The 18,072-nt window shown below is 46.8% G+C and overlaps 2 protein-coding genes across 7 annotated transcripts in view; both read right to left on the bottom strand.

Moving 5' to 3' along the window:
- LOC146869487 (RNA helicase MOV-10-like) overlaps positions 1–18,072 on the bottom strand; it is a 567,813-nt gene that overhangs the window by 224,723 nt on the left and 325,018 nt on the right. For 5 of the 6 annotated variants that reach the window (XM_085654043.1, XM_085654053.1, XM_085654034.1 and 2 more), the window contains one exon: positions 7,943–8,104. The exons of the other annotated variant lie outside the window; for it this stretch is intronic. In XM_085654043.1, coding sequence (XP_085510169.1) covers positions 7,943–8,104 — 162 coding nt within the window. The remainder of the gene's footprint in view (positions 1–7,942; positions 8,105–18,072) is intronic. 6 annotated transcript variants of the gene reach the window in all.
- On the bottom strand, positions 5,506–6,774 carry LOC146869488 (uncharacterized). Its single transcript, XM_085599670.1, has 2 exons — positions 6,710–6,774; positions 5,506–6,166 (listed from the first exon to the last, which is right to left on the bottom strand). The coding sequence occupies exons 1-2, from the start codon at positions 6,772–6,774 to the stop codon at positions 5,506–5,508; spliced, it is 726 nt and encodes a 241-aa protein (XP_085455796.1).

Raw genomic sequence — 18,072 nt, forward strand, 5'->3', positions numbered from 1 at the left:
TCCCTTCCCTGCCCCCCCACTATCACCCCCCCCCCCTTGTGTCCCACCTCTCTTCACTAACGGCTAGACTAACCAGGTCCTGTGATGAAAAGGGAGCCCTCCCTCGTACCCGCTCCATTTAGGAAAACAGAAAAAAACACCCAAAGTCAAAAAAAGCCCACCGATGCCTCCTCTCCAGAAATTGCCAAACAGTAAATGTATCTCTTTTACCCATGTAAAAGGGTTTACTCAAGGGATTGTAAAAATTCCTTAGCCTAAATTTCTGATGAAAAAAAATGGGGGATTTCCCTCCAAATTACTTTAAGTTTGGCCGGATTCAGTAGAAACATATGCGCTCCCTTATTCTGGAATGGCTGTATTAGCTGACTAACTCGGCAGCGGCATTCTACTGTTGTATGGCAATAATCGGGCCTTACAAAAAAAGTTTGACCATTAAAGGATCACTGTCGATCTGGGCGGGCAAGATCATATATTGCCTGGCGGAGAAGAAAATTCCCTACAAAAAACAAAATAGCTCGAGGTTTATTCCCTGCTGATGCGGAGGATTTCCTCTGTTTAAATGGAAATCTATGAGCACGTTGTATCTCTTGCACCCAGTTCCAATTCCCCAGCTCAGGCAATGCTCCTTTTAAAAGATCGACCATAAACTTTAGAGCGTCACCCCCCTCAATCCCCTCTGGGATGCCAAGGACGCTCAAGTTATTGAGTCTCACCCGATTCTCGAATTCCTCCAATTTCCAGCGAGTGTCCGACATTTGATTCTCCAGTGACACGGTCATCTCCTTATGGGTTGAGGCTTCGTTTTCCAACGCATTAACTCTGCTTTCTACTTCCTCATTTCTCCCCAGAAAATCAGAGCTGGTCTTTGATATCTTCTGGATTGCCCCTTGCATCTTCCTGCACGCTGTCTGAACCCTCCGACTCTCAATGTGCATTTCGTCTTTATGCGCCATGATACTTTGATATATGGAGTCAAGGGAGGCAGGCTCGGCTTCACCCGACTTGCTTCCAGCTAGGGGGGTGTTCCTTCTAATTCTGGGGAGACAGTAGTCCCATAGAAGGCCTCAAGTTTTCTTTTCCTTTTTACTGCCTCTGTTGTAAAGATTCCTTCCCTTTTTAACTGTGCCAGCGTCAGCTGGGGTTTCCCCTTGCCCTTGTTGGACTCACTGGAATCCGATAACTGACCCTGGCTGTCTGAGTTAGACCAGTCTGTGATAACGATTGGGAGAAAAACGTATCCGCAGCTTCCACCTCCTCTCCACGATCGTTAGCAGTCTCTTCCTTTGGCCCCTCCTGTATAGCACTAGGACCAGCTAATTGAGATGTTTCATTGCCTGCCATTGCCAGTTCGTCATCATTCTTTTGCTCAGGTATTTCCCCTTTACCATCAAGGCACTCTGAGACCTGCCCCTCTCCACTAGGAGAAATTAAGGTTTGGCTCACCTCACAGTCCAAAGGTGATTGTATCCCGGGCAAAGCGTCTTCCATCTGGTGTAGACTGCTGGATCCAGTGCCTTGCAAATGTGGAGCTAAGCTTGTGGGGGACGGCTGGTCTTGCATCTGTGCAATTTTTTTATTAGAGACTTTGTCTAAATCCTTCACACTGGTGCGAGGGGGGGGGGGGAGGGTTCTTGAAAAATTTCAGCCAGATGCCTTCTGTTTCGCCTGGTGGGGGTCTTTTCGCTGAGGACCCCTGCCTCAGCGAAAAGCGCTCCTGCCTCGCCACTGATTTTTGGTTTTTACTGGAGACATTGCCTGAACTGGAGCCTGATTAATGCTGCTCCCAGTCAGGGCAGCTCCGGTGACAAAAAGCAGCACCGGCCAAGCAGTGCAGGTCGGAATCCATGAAATGAGAACCGTCCGAAGCGAAAGGACACCTACAATCCTCACGAAGCGTTTTGCGCAGCCTACTGCAGCAACCACTTCTCCCCAGAGCATACTGTAGGTGGACTGGAAAACACGATACGGAGTGGTCGAGCTGGAGGGCTCCCAACAGCCGCGATTAGACAGCCGCCATCTTGCCGCAATGTTAATTTCCCATAAAAAAGGGTTTTAAATTACAATTCCATAGACAAACTCTACACTCCCATCTGCTCCCAACTGAAAGTTATCATGTATTAAAGTATTAAATGTAATGAGTTAACCCAATGTTATCCTATGGGACAGGTAGGCCACAGGGTATTGGAAGAATCATTTAGGAGTATTTTACTGCCAGGGCATGTAAAACTTATAAGTACATGTCTAACTTTTTTTTAATTCACTGCACCCAGCCCTATGGGCTATTTAGGGCTCATCTTAGGGTTGACTTCAATGTATTAAAAAGGAAGGTTTTGGCCTGGCAAGAGGTTTACCTTGCCAGGTTGAAATGGCAGTTTAAAACTGCACATAGGCTACAGTGGCAGCCCTGAGACATATTTAAAGGTCTACTTAAGTGTGTGCCACAATAAGTGATGCAGGCCTATTAGTAGGATTTAATTTACAGGACCCGGGTACATGTACTACCAGGGGCGTAGCTTGGTCAGTGAGATGTGGGGTGGAGGGGGAGAGCTTCAGATTTTCCAACAATCATGCTGGCATATAATATTGAAATACATTATATGACAAGCAGGATACATGAGAGAAGCTCAAGAGGCAGAGGAAAGGGAGATGAATGCAATTGGTAGGCATACAATGTGAGAGAAAACACAATGTTCTGTAAAATATCCAACATTTTTAAGGACTTTTTAACTAGATGGAGAGATTGTGTGTGCATTTTTGGCTGTGTGAATGTAAAACTTCCAGGTGAATTTTGACAGACACCTCACCATACCCGACTGAAAGCACCTTTACACAATTACTTCTCAGAAAATACATTTATTTGTGAGGTGATAACACCCCAACACTTCCACCTGGAGCTATGCTCTTGTGTAGTACCACTTTACCAGGGACTTACAAGTAAATTAAATATGCCAATTGGGTGTAAGCCAACTTTACCATGTTAAAAGGAGATAGCTCAAGCACTTTCACACTGGTTAGCAGTGGTAAAGTGTGCAGAGTCCCAAAGGCAGCAAAAACAGGAGAATGGAAGGCAAAAAACAGGAGAAAAACCACACCAAGAATGCCAGGTCCAACATGGGAATTTGTGCAGGATAGTTGGCTGGAGGCAGTTAATGTGTGTATGTTCAAATCAAACGTAACGTTCAAACATGGCTTGTCAAGACCAAGTACTTCTTCCATTTCACTAGCCAAATACATACATTTCCAGGAAGGCCAGTCATTTAAAAAAGTCATTTTCAAAACACAATTTAGGGCAATGAGGATCCCATCTACAGGCATAAGGAAAAACACAGAGCTCTAACGTGGCTACAAAGTAGACTATGGAACTTTAAAAATAAAAAAATAAAGTAGCATCTCCCTTTGTATCAATTTCCTGACCTCCCTAAACTAAGAGTACCTAGAGACCAATTCAGTTTGGCATACGACAGAGGCAAAAATATCCACCCACTTCCATCTGAAACAGATTTGCTCACTCCATTCTGTACAGAGGTTCACATACAGGCACTGAGATTAAGTTTTACACTGTGACTCTTCTGTGTAGATCGCTAGGTTGAGCTGAGTTGGGTCAGGGTGTTGGATCTCTCCATGGTTCTGGGTTAAGAGGCGTGGAGAGGTGTCGTTTTTGGTGCGGAACTACTGAGAGTTCCAGCAGTGTGGTGTACCATGGCTGTCTGGCCCAAGTTGGAGCAACTAGGAAGAGCGTCAAGGTGTGTTGCTGTAGTTTGCGCACCACCAGTGGAATGGTAGGAGAGGCAGAAAAGCATACGCAAATCTGCCTGACCAATTCATCCATTTCGCATTGCCTTTGGACAATGGGTGAGGATACCTGGCGGCGAAGTTTGGGCATTTGGCGTTTTGTTGGGTGGCGAAGAGGTCCATCTGTGGTTGCCCCCACATCTGAAAAAACGGTTGAAGAACTTGTGGATGAAGTTCCCACTCGTGAATTTGTTGTGTTGGACGGCTCAAGAGATCGGCTATTGTGTTTTGGACTCCTGGGACATGTTGGGCTAGGAGAAAAATGTTCTGAGGTATAGCCCACCTCCATATGCTCTGTGCGAGCTGGGAGCTGCAGAGAGTGTGTCCCGCCTTGTTTTTGGATATAAAACATGGCTGTCATGTTGTCGGTGCGGACTAAGACAGTCTTGCCCGATATTTGTTTTCGAAATGCTTTTAAGGCTAGGAATATGGCTAGTAACTCCAGGTGGTTGATGTGGAGTAACTTTTGTTGAGGTGTCCACCTGCCCTGCATGGTGTGATGTAGTAGGGGAGCTCCCCAGCCGGAGAGCGATGCGTCCGCTGTCATGACTATTTGAGGAACCGGCTCGAGGAACGGTCGCCCTTTGGAAAGGTTCTTGGTGTTCCACCACTGCAGAGAGCGATGGGTATGACCGTCTACCAACACCAGATCTGTTAGCAGACCTTGAGCCTGGTTCCATTGGCGTGCTAAGCACTCTTGGAGAGGACGCATCTGGAGTCTTGCATGAGGCACAATGGATATGCAAGAGGCCATCATCCCGATGAGTTGCATGAACACTCGAGCTGGAAGAGAGTGTTGGGGTTGGAATTTGGTGAGAAGAGCTTGTATGCTGGTTATCCTGGCGGGACTGGGATAGGCCAGCGCCCTTGAGGTGTCTATTGTGGCACCGAGGTATTGTTGCATGTGGGACGTTTGCAGCTGGGACTTGGCGTTGTTTATTGTGAACCCCAGGTCGTGAAGTTGTTGAATAGTGGCGTGAGTGTGTTGTACACACTGCTTGTATGAGCTGGCTTTTATGAGCCAGTCGTCCAGATATGGGAAGACATGGATGTGTTGTCTTCTTAGGTGTGCTGCCATCACCGCTAGGCACTTGGTAAACACTCTTGGTGCTGTGGTGACTCCGAATGGGAGTACTTTGAATTGATCGTGCTGACCGTCCACTACGGATCTTAGATATTTTCTGTGAGCGCTGTGAATGGGAATGTGGAAATAGGCGCCCTTGAGGTCTAGAGTAGCAAGGAAATCGCCCTGGGAAAGCAGATGGAGGTCCTGCTGGAGTGTGACCATATTGAAGTGGTCTGAGTGTATGTATAGGTTTAGGGGTCTGAGGTCTAAAATAGGCCTTAGAGATCCGTCCTTCTATGGTATGAGAAAATAGAGAGAGTAAACTCCCTTGTTTTGTTGGTGCAGGGGAACTGGTTCTATTGCACTTTTTTGTAGGAGGGAGATTACCTCCTGCTTTAACAGTAACAAATGTTCTTGTGACATTGGACGGTGTTTGAGTGGTATGGTTGGGGGGGTAGATGTTAGTTCGAGACAGTAGCCTGATTGAATGATTTGGTGGACCCATTTGTCTGAAGTGATGTTTATCCAGGCAGGGAGAAATTGGTGGAGTCTTCCCCCGACTGGAGTGGAATGGTCGGGGGGAAGTGGTGGGAAGTCATGGGGTAGGTGTAGAGGCAGAGCGGGAGTTGTTGTTTTTGCCTCTGCTGTTATTCCCCCTGTAACCACCCTCGATGTGTGCTTCTGAATGATGAGCGACGAAAGGACTGTCCGGTAGCTTGCGATTGCAAGGCTCCCATAGATTTGGCGGTATCTGTATCCTTCTTCATTTTCTCAAGGGATACGTCTACATTGGGATCAAATAGGTGTTGCTCATCAAAAGGCTGATTGAGTATAGAACTCTGTACTTCGGGTTTAAAACCTGATATACGTAACCAGGCATGCCTGCGCAAAAGGACACTGGTGTTTATTGCCCTTGAGGCGGTATCAGCTACATCTAGGGCACATCGGATGGAGGTGTTGATGATAGTTTTACCCTCCTGGATGAGTTCATTGGCCCGGTTTTTATATTCGTCAGGGAGGTGCTGCATTATGGACTCAAGTTCGTCATAATGTGCCCTGTCATACCTGGCTAGGAGCGCTTGTGTATTAGCAATGCGCCAAATATTTGCAGCCTGTGATGCTGTGCGTTTGACAGAGGCGTCTAGGAGTTTTGATTCCTTGTATGGTGGCGGTGCGTCACCTGAAGTTTGGCAATTTGCTCTCTTTCGGTCATTAGAGACAACTAGGGAATCTAGTGGTGCGGGGCCCTTAATGTATACTGGGTCAGCTTTATATTTCTTTTCTATACGTGGGTTGATGATACGAGCCCTGACGGGGTATTTAAAGATCTGATGCGTGCTTAATGACCCCTTTAAGCATGGGTAATGTTGAGGTGGACCTTTGTGTGGTATCAAAGGTGTCCATAGGAAAATCCTCCTCTACTGGGTCTGTATGCAGGGCCACCCCATGGTATTGGGCAGCTCCGTGGAGGATCTGGTTGAATCCGATATTGTCCTCTTGGGGGGGTGGGGAGTTATGGAGGCCTTGTGGGATAAATGTCATCCTGTGGGGTGTAAGGGACATCTGGGACACTGTAATCATCCCATGGGTCAGGGGAGCCAGTAGGGGTAGGGACCCCAAGGGGTTGATCGTCCGCACCTCCTCTTGCACTATCTGAGGTGTTATCATCTATTGGGGTTGGTGATGGTGTGGGAGAGTGATGTGGTGGAGGAGGAGGAGGAAGAGAAGTCTCTCTTCTTTGGTGGCGGTGCAGGCGCAGGCATTTCTAATGGTCTTTTCTTGATGCTGAGCATTAAATGACCAGTCTTAGGATCCTTCATTAAAGTCTTTTGGGTAGGATCTGGATGAAACCGTTCATCTGTGGAAGACAGATCCTTCGGAGTAGAGGGCTTTGGTGCCGTTAGTTTTTTGGGCATCGACTCGGTAGCAGTTCGAGGCTTGGAACCGTGTAGTTTTGAAGTGTCTTTATCACTTGGAACCGGTTGCTGTTTTTTTTGTTCCGAGGTCTTTGGTTTGGAAGAATCGGAGCCTTTTGGTGGGCGTTTTTTAGTCTGCTCCGAGGGTGTGGTCGGTGCCGAGGAACTGGTGCTAGGCTTCGACGCCGAGTGCTTCGATGTGGGAGCAGCGGTCGGCGTGGATGAGGTCGAAGACGCCTTTTTCTTCGGTGCCGGAGTTAGCTTGTCGGTACCGAGGGTAGGCGGACTAGAGCCCAAGTCGCCTAAAGGCTTAGTAGGCTTCTTTATCGGGCCCGAAGGCGGGGCATGGGAAGCAGTGTCTCAGCGTGCACCTGGGCCTGAAGGTGGAGGTGGTACCGAAGCCTTTTTCGACAGTGTCGAGGGGGGGTGTGGGTCGGGGTCGATGTCTGTACTCACGGCCCATTGAGCTGGAGTGATGTCTTCGACGTCGGAATTGTCTGCTTCGGAGGCGCTGATGATTGCTCCCTTGACTCGACCCTGCTCCGGAACATCGACGCCCTCTTGAAAGATGTCATCGGGGATCGAAGATGACGAGCGTGCCATTGTTCTTCGAGCTAGTCGGTCCCGGATGGTCTTTTTGGAGCGGAAGGAGGCACAAGCTGGACTGTCTCCAGCCTCGTGCTCCGGTGAGAGGCAGAGGTTGAACAACTCATGTAGGTCGGTGTGGGGAAACTTCGACCCACATCGAGGACACTTTTTAAATGGTGCGCTTTCCATGAGCCGGAGATGAGGCCCAGGTAGGCCCGAAGGCCTTTGTCGATGACCGGAATCGAAGACTTCGAAGTTGAAGGGTCGCGTGTGGTTGGAAAACGCGATCGAAACAATACCGTCGAGAAGGGAAGGATTGCGCGTCGAAAAAAAACGTTTACAGTTCCGAACTGGAACACAAGAACACATCCGAGCCCGATGGCGGAAAAAAACAATCTGAGGATGGAGCTGATGCCCATGCGCACTATGATCCAAAGGAGGCGTCACATACCTCGTGCCTTCCAAAGACTTTCCAAGACAAAAACAAGTGCAGACATTCGGGCCCAACACCAGATGGCGATCTATGCACAGAGTGTAATCTGCAGCTCATACGCCTCGAACACTATTTTCTGATGCGTACCTTAATCACCTCTGGGATAAGGCGGAAGTCTCTGCTGCTCGCATTTATCCTGTACAATTCCCTCTTGTCTCGGTGTTTCAAAAGGCGCTCACACAGCAGGTCAGCTGCACTGTTAGAGGGTGCACACGCAAGGACATGTGATGTAGGAATGCGTTCCAAAACCTGGATAAAAGATCAATGGGGATCAAAAGCCAAAACGGAAAAACACTTTAGCCAAGACAGCCATAGGATTACATACTACACACTTCTGAAAATAATATGGACACATGGATTCATCTTTCGCAGGACTTGTGTATAGTGCTTTATAATAAATGTGCTAACACTGAGCAGGCCAGGTTGAGAATGAATATCTAAACTGGTTGCTTGGTCACGGTTAAGCTTCAAAGAAGATATCAAGGATATGCCGATCTGGCATGGTGTGTGGCAGAGAACTCCACAGATAATCAAAACAGTCATAAACATGGGCATTGCCCATTATTGTATTCAGGCAGCTTCCTTAACCGATATGTTCCTTGCATTACGGCTGAAGATGACCGGACTGGTATACTGGGAAGGTTGGTGGAAATACCCAGCACACATGGAATATTTGTTGAGGCCATGAAAGATCCAGAACAGACTGCTCATTACAAAATATCATACAAATCTAGGGGATTTTTAAAGAATTTTAAATATAATGCAGAGAATTAAAACTAAATAAAGCAAATGACAGAGCACAATACTGAAAGAAAATTAATCATCAATTTCCAGTAATGTGTCAAGACCAAATTAAAGACCTCTTACCACAAGAGAACACCACTTACTCTAAGGATGCTAATTTAAGTTCAGAATTCTAGTACACCATTTTCAAATTTTACATGCTTTTTAAGCTGCACAGCACTGGTCACGTTGCATGACAATGCTGTTTGATAATTCAGCCATTTTATTGAGCATATAATGACTGTGGTTCAACTTTCAATTTCAACACTAAAATAATTCTTTAAACTTTACTCCACACATCAAAAGAAATGGACAGCCATTGAAAAAGCACAACTTAACTGCCAAGTCAATATAGATCATATTTATAACATGCATCAAATAGATATTTAAAATCATAGTCTGCAATACCACGGAGTCTACAATAAGTTTCTAATCGCTGCTTATGTTCTACCGACTTGTATCACATGCTAGTTACCAAGGAGGGTATATACGTGCCCTGGAAGGGAAGACCTGAGACAAGAGTAGACTAGTTGAAAAGCCAGGTTTTCAGCTTGCTTCTGAATTTAAGTTGGGTTTGGGGAGTAAGAAGCTGGCTGTTCTGAAGGGGAGCTTGTTCTAGGTCTTGGGGGCGATGGGGAAGAAGGTGCGTTCTCCCATTTTAGTTTGTCAGATGTGTGTGAGGAGCTGGCCAGCCAATTTGAGTTGCTTGGTGTGGAAGTTGAAGTGGTAGTTGAACTAGGCAGGGCCTAGGTTATGGAGTAACTTGTAGAAGAGCGAGAGTAGTTGGCTGGTGGTGCATTTCTTGATGGGGAGCCACTGGAGGTCCTTAAGGTGTTTGGAGATTTGGGCTCATGAAGGAAGGTTGAGTATGAGTCTAGCAGCCACGCTTTGAGCTACTTGGTCGGTTGGAGTGCTTGATAGAGAGGCCAACATAAAGGGCGTTGCTGTAGTGTAGTCTGTTGGTGATGAGAGCCTGAGTTACTGTCCTGAAAGTATCAAGTGGGAGCCTTTTAGGGATTTTTCTGAGCATTTTGAGTTTAGGGAAGCATGCTACTGCTATCATGTTGACTTGGCTGGCCATGCAGATTTGACTGCCATTTATGATACCCAGGTTCCTAGCAGCATTGGTGGAGATAGCTGGTGGTCCACAGGAATAGGGCCACCGGGCAGGGGTCCATAGAGAGGTGTGCTTGGAAGCACCACTTCTGATTTGCAATCACTGAGCTTGAGGCAGCTTCTTTTCATGCAGTCTGCTATGTCAGACATGCATGCTACGAAGTTAGATTGCGAGGTAGGCATGTCTTCCTAGAGGAGGAGTAGAAGTTGTTTTATCTGCTTAAGAGATGATGTGGAGTCCGTGGGATTGAATAATGGAAGCAAGTGGAGTCTTGTAGACAATAAAGAGGTGGGGCGGCTCAGGGAAGAATCTTGTTTAAATCCACAGATCAGCTTGGTGGCGTCAGACTGGAAAGGGGCAAGGCTGACCATTGGAGCACATGCAGAAATGAATGAGCAGGCCCGGTGAAGGGCAGGGCCACAGTTCCAGCCTCAGGGTCTTTGGATGAGGATTGAGTGCAAGACTGTCAAAGGCTGCTTTTAGTGATACTAACTGTGAGAAGTTGGCCTGGCATATGCTGGTCACTAGTTATAGTGGCCACCTTGCACCAGTCCAATTCGACTCTTATGGTAGATAGGTTTAAGACAACCTTTTAAAGAAAGCTATCCTAGTGGTAGCTGTGGAGAGCAGCCTTCAGGCTAAGTCTCAGAGGAACTTAAGGCAGCTTGTTTTACCTTATAATCTCTTGAATTACCAAATGAAAGGACACAACACAGGTATATATATCAAATATATATGTATTTATTTCTAGACACACTCTACTAATCTCTTTATGAGATTAGAAGCCAGGAACACATTCAAATATCAACGTTTCACAATAAGTTAAGCACAAATATGGCTGGGGCCCTAGGGGCGTACCAGACCATATACTAAACAAGCATTTACAATGCAACGGCCTCGGCATTGTTAAAGTTAGAGCTATTGGCATTGCTCATGACATTATTTTTGTTTATGTTTTTGTTTTTAAAACATTTAAAGAAACGGCATTGTTATTTACAATGTCAATCGCTTAATCACTCTCAAATGCGAGACCTATTGCATTTGCAGCCACACACAGAGCCACACACACAAAGCCACCCACACACACACAGAGCCACCCACAGAGCCACTCACATAGACCAACCCACACACAAATAGAGCCACCCACAGAGCCACCTACACACACATGCAGAAGCCCACTGACCTATTTACATTATGTGCACTTTGTGATCTGCATGGTACATGTTCTTTGCTGCAGGCACATTAACCCTATGTGCTACCTTTCCAGGAGTCAAAACTTCCACTAGACAAAACTCTGATCTCTCTCTAGGAAGAACATTAAACCATGACATTTTTATTGTTGCTGAAAATTGCTGGAGGCCAGGAAGGAGGCAGCAAGCGCTTTTAAAAGCTTAATTTACTTGCAAACATAATGTCTCCACCCAAAGTCAGCGCCCGGTCACACTGGTTGCACTGCCCTAGAGCTGGCCCTTCTCAAGGGTCCTGTGACCTCAGTGACAGAGTCACTGTTGTTCTTGGCTGTACTGCTTCATAGGCCTGCTAGCAAGACTGGAGGTGAACTTCAGTATGGATTGTGGTGGACAAACTTGAAGGTTAACCCAGACTTGCCAGTGCTAGGGTCCACCTGCTGGTGCTTAGACACCAGTGCTTCTAAGGTCTTGCGAAGCCTTCTAAGGTCTAGCATGGGATTGTGCTCTCACTGGAGAGTCGTCTGGTGGACTGGTTATTAAGGCTGAACCTGGTTCCCCAGTTCCAAATTCAGCAGCTCTGGCCATAGTGCCACATCGTCTCCCACACTGAACACCATACTGTCCCACTGAGAAAAACTCACACTGCCTTCAACTACAACCCACACTTTACAGTAAATTATTCTCTTTTTCCGCCAAAAATAATACGAGGTGAATTATTGCTGCATTTGAGGCTGCTGTGCGCCTGAATGTGGTGCTGATGTTAATACCTTGCTACAGTCGGGAAGATGTGTATCGTTGAACTGCAATGTGATGAACACACGAACAGCCACTTCATCCACTGCAGACACATATACTAAGTGTGCATTTGACCACTAACCTAACTTCCAAGCATTATGACGCCACATTTCAGATATCACTTGTTAAGATTTGGCGAGATGTTTGCTTTAGAGGATTTTTTCTTACTCCCCCCGGTTGTGACCCGTGTGTGGTTGGGAGCTGGGGAGGCAGTGAAGAAAGGTCATTGTGTGCTTAATGCCCTATACCGGCAGCATTTCACAGGCGTCGGTGATTCATTACCTTGGTGGGCCTGGAGTACTGGGTGAGGGAATCGGTAGTTAGACAGCAAGCCAGTTTGGTGTCTATATTTGGGTGGCCGCAGTCAAGGCAAGTTTAACTGTACCCATGTAGCTCGCCCAGCTAAGATGTCCTGAGAGGAATACTATTTTCTTCATACAGTGCGTGCCATACAGCTTTTAGTTTTTGCACCAACTTTAATAACATACTTTAGGACTACCCTATGTTCCTGTTCCTAAGGTCCTTGTTTTATGGCCTAAAACAAAAGCCAGAAACAAGCTGTGGTGTTTTACGCCTGTGGTATGCAGAGGGCATAGACGTTAGTGCGGGCGGAAGACACATTGACCTACTGAGCCAATTTAGCCATCTGCAGAATATATTGTACCATAGGTGACGCAAAGTGAATAATCTTGAGGCTTCAATATGTTTTATCTATTCTGGTTCATTTCAAGCTATTGACCACTGGGGCTGAATTATGTGGTTGCTTTAATTCTGAAGAAAAGAGGAGGTATGCTGTTCCTATGGAGGGAGAGGAGATGGGGGTCCTTGTTTTTGTTGTTTTAACTCTGTCCTGAGTCTACGGTACCAAAGTGGTACCAGGGCATAACCAGAACCGAGCCCCGAGGGGTGGCAAAGAGTGAACTGGGGTAGAAGCAGTGTCCTAGTCACATCGCGTTCGGTTCCATTTTCTTTACAATAAATGTTTTCATGTGGTTCCTTTTTTGAGCATTTCATTACAGCCCTGGGGAGAAATGGGGATTTTCAGTTCCTTCAAGTTAACCCCTCCCACATTTACAGAGATACTAGCGTATGTAGGGCAGACGGTAATTTTCGTAGCAACGCTGTCTTCCTCAGCCCAAAACCTTCGAAAGGACGCGTGCGTCACACGCAACTGTAAAAAGGCCTTGGAAGACGTCGGTACACAATGGCTCTGAGGAGGAAGTAAATTAGATGAGTAAAAAATAAACACTATTCCGGCGACGGCGCTTAGAGAGTTAAATAAAAGTGGCAAACAAGCAGTTACATGTATTCCTTTTGGTGCTGGTGCGCCGCTTTTCGTAAACAGACGGGCAAACTATATAGACCACATGGTACTATAGGGCAAGATAACTAAGCAGAATTTAAACAATGAGGTTAAAACAGGAACCAAAACACTGTCGCGCGGACGCTGGCCGTGTTCCACCGCGATTTTAGGTGATCACATATTTTAGGTTTGTGAACAACTCCGTTGTTGGCCACCAGCATTGCTGCTGAGATAGTAGAATCCTGAAAGCAATACAGAGTGGAGGAGTGATCCTAGCAGTGGAAGGCACGATACAAACCAGAGGGAGCGAATTTGAGGGATGGCACGGGAGTAACTGTAGAAAATATGTGTTCAAACAAACGTTGAATGCCAGAAGTAGCATACCTAATTAGACAAAACAGAGCTTGTGTTTAAATACTACTTGGACAAACTAAGAGTACCTGAGCTCTGAGAAGAATAAGACTGGCGTAACGGCCAGAGCAGCCGACCTTAAAACTGGGTAACCAGGCTCGAGGCTCGGCGTCGGTCCACCATTCTGTGATTCTGGGAAAATCACTTAATCGCCCCGTGCCTACAAAAATGAATGTGTCCTTGTGTAGTGTAACTGTGATGATGCAAAAGCGCTCCAGTACCTTGGAGTCGAGTTCGCGTTAAAAAAAACTGCAAAAATAAAGACTGGAAAACAAAGTACACTGGGGCCTCGGGGAAACTGACAGGACAAACAGAACTGCCCGTCTAAACTTATCGCGTCATATACCCTGCGTAATCCTCAATTCTCATCCTCAACGTCGTCTTTACATGCATGTTTCTCCTCCAGTATTTCGAAAAGTATTTTTTAAAATTTATTTAAAACAGTGCTGTAACGTTTTGAAGGTGCATTTCGAATGAATGAATTTATACTGAGCATTTACATAGTTTATTTTAGCCTTGCACCTCCTTGACTCTGTTTTTTTTTCACCCTCTTGCCCTTACTTTCTCCTGTTCATGTTACCGTACATTAATGCTGGCTGAGCACTTGGTAAACCGTCTGATCTGTAATGAAACGTACACACTGTTTTTGTCTGGGTATTATTGCACAGGAGGCAGCCTGCTGGGCTCTTCGTTGCCCTTATAATTTTCCTTTCCTACTTCCTCCACAGCAATCTTACGGGGATTTGGGTCGGCCGATCTGGCTGCAGGTCGCAGAGTCCGCTTACAGGTTCACCCTGGGCTCATTGAGTGACATGCCTGCGCACGCTTCTCCGGGCCGGCGCGCTGTAACATTATCTCCTCAGACGGGTGCAGACGGGCCGAGATGCCGCCCATTGTTCGGGCGGGAGGGGAAGCGAGCCGGAGCGCCCCTGGCTCCAGGCTGTCTTCAGGGCACAGCTCCCGTAATCACAGAGGCCTTGTAGGGCTCGGGTTAATTATACGAGATGCCGCCGATACACACCAGAAATCTGAGGGAGCGAAGAATGAGGAAGCGGAGATCAAAGAGATAGTGCCTAAAAAAATAGAAACAGAAGCACGTCTTCGTTTCCAACTTGCTGGCTTCGTAGAGTTTGCTGTTTAGTGGAATGCGTAGTCTAGACTGTATTGTTGCGGTTTACCTGAAGCTTCATTAACCAACACAGGACCCAGCGTTAAAATATTGTCTCGGTTTTGTTTTCTCAAAGTAACGTGCTACGGGTGTCTCTGTGTACAAGCATTAACAAGGGCATCTGAAGGGCCCCTGGAGGGACCGTGTTTAGACCGAGGAGCAGGGGATGATGCCATGAACACCACCGCCTTTCTCCGAGGCGAAGCAGAAATGCCTCGGAGAAAGGCAGCGGCGTTTCCGGATTCGGGGGCGTGTTTTTCTTTTCTCTCTTCTTGCCATTGGCTGGAGGAGATAATGAGAAAAGTAGCAAAAAACATGCCCCCGAATCCGAAAAGGACGGGGCCTGTTCGGAGAGACAAACCTCTTCTCCAATGGCTGGCCAGCATTCAAGAGGCCAGCCAATGGAGAAGAGGGGAGAAGAGGGGCGGGTTCAAGCCCCTCTTCTCCAAGTCATTAAATCTCACGAGCGAGACTGCGCAAGCGCAGCCTTCGCTAGCCGAGACCTAAAAAGAGGTTTTGGAAAGTCGACTTGCAGAATGACAAGGCCTAGGGCCTGTAGAATCGCTGGGGCGTCATGACTGCAGTGATAGCAGGTAAGTAACAGACCCACGGGAGACGCATGCAGTGTGAGAACACAGCCGCGGGTTCCCTATTGATTACAATGGAACAAGTTGCGGTTTGATTTTTAAAGTTTTAGGGTACTTCGAGGAAGTCTACAAGCAAGCCACTTACAAGGTAAGTAATTCGAGGGCCAACACACACTAGGGCACTTGAGTGCACGAGTTACCTCACCCAGGGAAGCCGGGTGCATAGGTGTCTTTTGGTGTCGGGTCGCGTCGCTGTTTTCTATGGAGACCAAAGAAGACTTGCTGCTAGCGGCGACTGAAGAAGTGTCCGGTGGAATCCAAGGTTGGATTCAAGATGTAGAAGACCTGAAAATTGAAGGGACAGTGTTCACAGTCACTTGCCAGTGACCCGGGGCCAGGAAAATGGATGCCCACGGATGTCTGGTGATTTCAGGTGATCAAGGGTGTTTTGACTCTTCGCTCACGAGGTCCAGGAGGGATCGACGATGACCAGCAGCTAGATTCGGAGTGTTCCACGACGTCTGCAGCTGACTGCGGTGTCGGCAACCGGATTGTAGCCAACAAGCCTTGGCAACAGCAAGTCTTGTGTGGTGTGAAGAAAGTCGATGGTGCAGACCCGCAAGGTCTGAGGGACTCACCCAGCGAGGGTGAGTGAGGGCAGGCCTGGAGCAACCAGGGGAGCCCTTTTAGTTGATAAAGTCTTCGGGGGACCCACAAGCCAACAGGCAAGGGATCGCAAAGACGCCTCTTGAGGAAATGCTTCACAGGAGCCCACGGTCACTCGGGACGGGGTAGGCCGCTGATTTTTGCTGCAAAACCTGCTGGAGGCTTGGGCCACAGATGGTCTAAAGCACAAGTTCATAGAACGTCGTGAAGGGGTTGCACTCAACAATAGTGCACGGTCCCCAGGTATTGCGGTTCCTCGTCACTCGTGGGGTCCACTCGCCTCAGCTCTGCTGGGGACTCACAATGGCTGTCGAGAAGTCAGGAAATCCACTTCCGGGGCTGCAGGGACTTCGGGCTCCGGCGGGAGCGGGAAAGTTTGCGACTGTTGATTAGAGTTTCAGGTGCCTGCCAAGCAGGGGAGTCACTCCTTGACTCCAAGGGAGATTCTTCTTTCTTCCAAAGGTAGTGGAACGTCGAAGGGCCAGGATTCTTCTTGTAAAGCGTCGTCCACGTTATCTAACTTGCAATGGCAAGGTGTTCCTATCTTATAGTAAAAGAAAGGGAGGGACTAGCTCTATGACCACTCCTCTAGGAGGGTCATGGGGGTGGGTGGTTACACCCACTTCCCTTTGCCCAAAAAAGTGAGGGCAACATAAGTGCAGATCCTACTCTCCTACACTAACTGATCAAGATAGCGGTGTTTTTTGTTAAACCCCACCTGGAGGAATTGGAGGTTTGTGATCTTGCTTTTGGCTGTTAGTTCATAAACCATTGCCCGTTTTCTTGATCTTCCTTATCCCACTAAAAATTTATTTTTGTAATGATTTCTAACATCTTGTTAATTTTTTAGTACACATGAAGAGCATCATGATGATGTTGCAGGCCTATATAGTTCTATCATAGTGTAAAATTGGAAATTAGATTTTTACCAATCCCTGTTGAAAGTTCTCGGGTTGGGCAAATCAACAGCTAGATACGCAACACAGAGGTTGAACTGCAAGACAAACATACAGTCTCATTTCAGGCCTCTTTGTATAGGTCTTAGAGGATAATGTCATGAGCAAATAATCTATATTTGCACCCAGGCTTTAGTGTATAGCTGCTGGATGGCTCGTGTTTTGAGTTCCTTATGGCTGCTGCCCATACTGCACTTTTCAGGTAACTATCAAGGGTTTTTGCCTGTTTGAAGGATTTTTCCAGCTCTAATGTTTAGGATTGATTTATTCAGCACTGACTAGTCTTCATCTTGTAGATTAAGTCTCCTTCATGTACGAGATTCCTTACATAAACGTTTCCTAGTTACTACAAGTGCTGACGTTTGGGATTTGGCAACGGGGACACCTTGTGGTTTTCCATGAGATTTTGCAGTGCAGTTCTTTCATTCTGCCTTATTTCAGATTTTTGCTAATTGGGCAGATTCAGGAAGTAGTGCAACACATTTCTATTACATCTCGTAAGATGTTCACTTAATATTTCACATCAACATTGATTGATCTCATAATTCTCTTATGTGAAGTATCTGTAAAATACCCTTTTTTCATAGAGGATGCAGCAGTGACCCCTTCCACGAAGCCAGTAATATAGCAATAGTGAAACAAATAGTCGACTGAGCCATCTAGACCAATAAGAAGGAAAATGCTACTTACCAGTATGCATCTGTTCTTGGCATGTAGAGCTGCAGATCCGCACACTTTGCATTAGATCACCATCTGGTGTTGAGCTCATATACTTGCACCTTGTTGTTGTCTTGGAAGAAGTTTGTAGTAGATAGGTGACTCCTCCCTTGGAATATAGTGCGCATTGGCATGGACTCCATCCTCAGATTGTTTTTCGCCATGATAGGAAATGATGGAGTTAGTAGAAAAGAAAAAGATGCCCATGTGTGTATCTCCAAATAAGATAGTACTGGAACAGATACAGGTCCCGGGGAGGTGGGTGGGTGTGTGCGGATCTGCAGCTCTACATGCCAAGAACAGATGCATACTGGTAAGTAGCATTTTCCGTTCGAGGCATATGAGCTGCAGATCGCACACTTTGTATAGACTGTACAGCAGTGTCTCCCCTAGCGGTGGTTACCTGTATCAGTTGCAGTAGTTTGAAAGAGTGTTAAGAACAGTTTGGCCTACAGAAGCTTGTTGCAGGGCCTGCACGTCAACACAATAGTGTTTAGTGAAGGTGTGTGTGTGGTAGACCATGT

Source organism: Triturus cristatus, chromosome 1_1, assembly GCF_964204655.1.
Source record: "Triturus cristatus chromosome 1_1, aTriCri1.1, whole genome shotgun sequence".
Taxonomy (NCBI): Eukaryota; Metazoa; Chordata; class Amphibia; order Caudata; family Salamandridae; genus Triturus; species Triturus cristatus.

Excerpts from the sequence above, each read along its gene's own strand:
- LOC146869488 (XM_085599670.1), bottom strand. The coding sequence starts at position 6,774 with ATGCCCAAAAAACTAACGGCACCAAAGCCCTCTACTCCGAAGGATCTG. Across the intron at positions 6,167-6,709 it reads CTGTCTTCCACAGATGAACG|GGCTCGTATCATCAACCCAC; the intron begins GTTTCATCCAGA and ends ATACCCCGTCAG.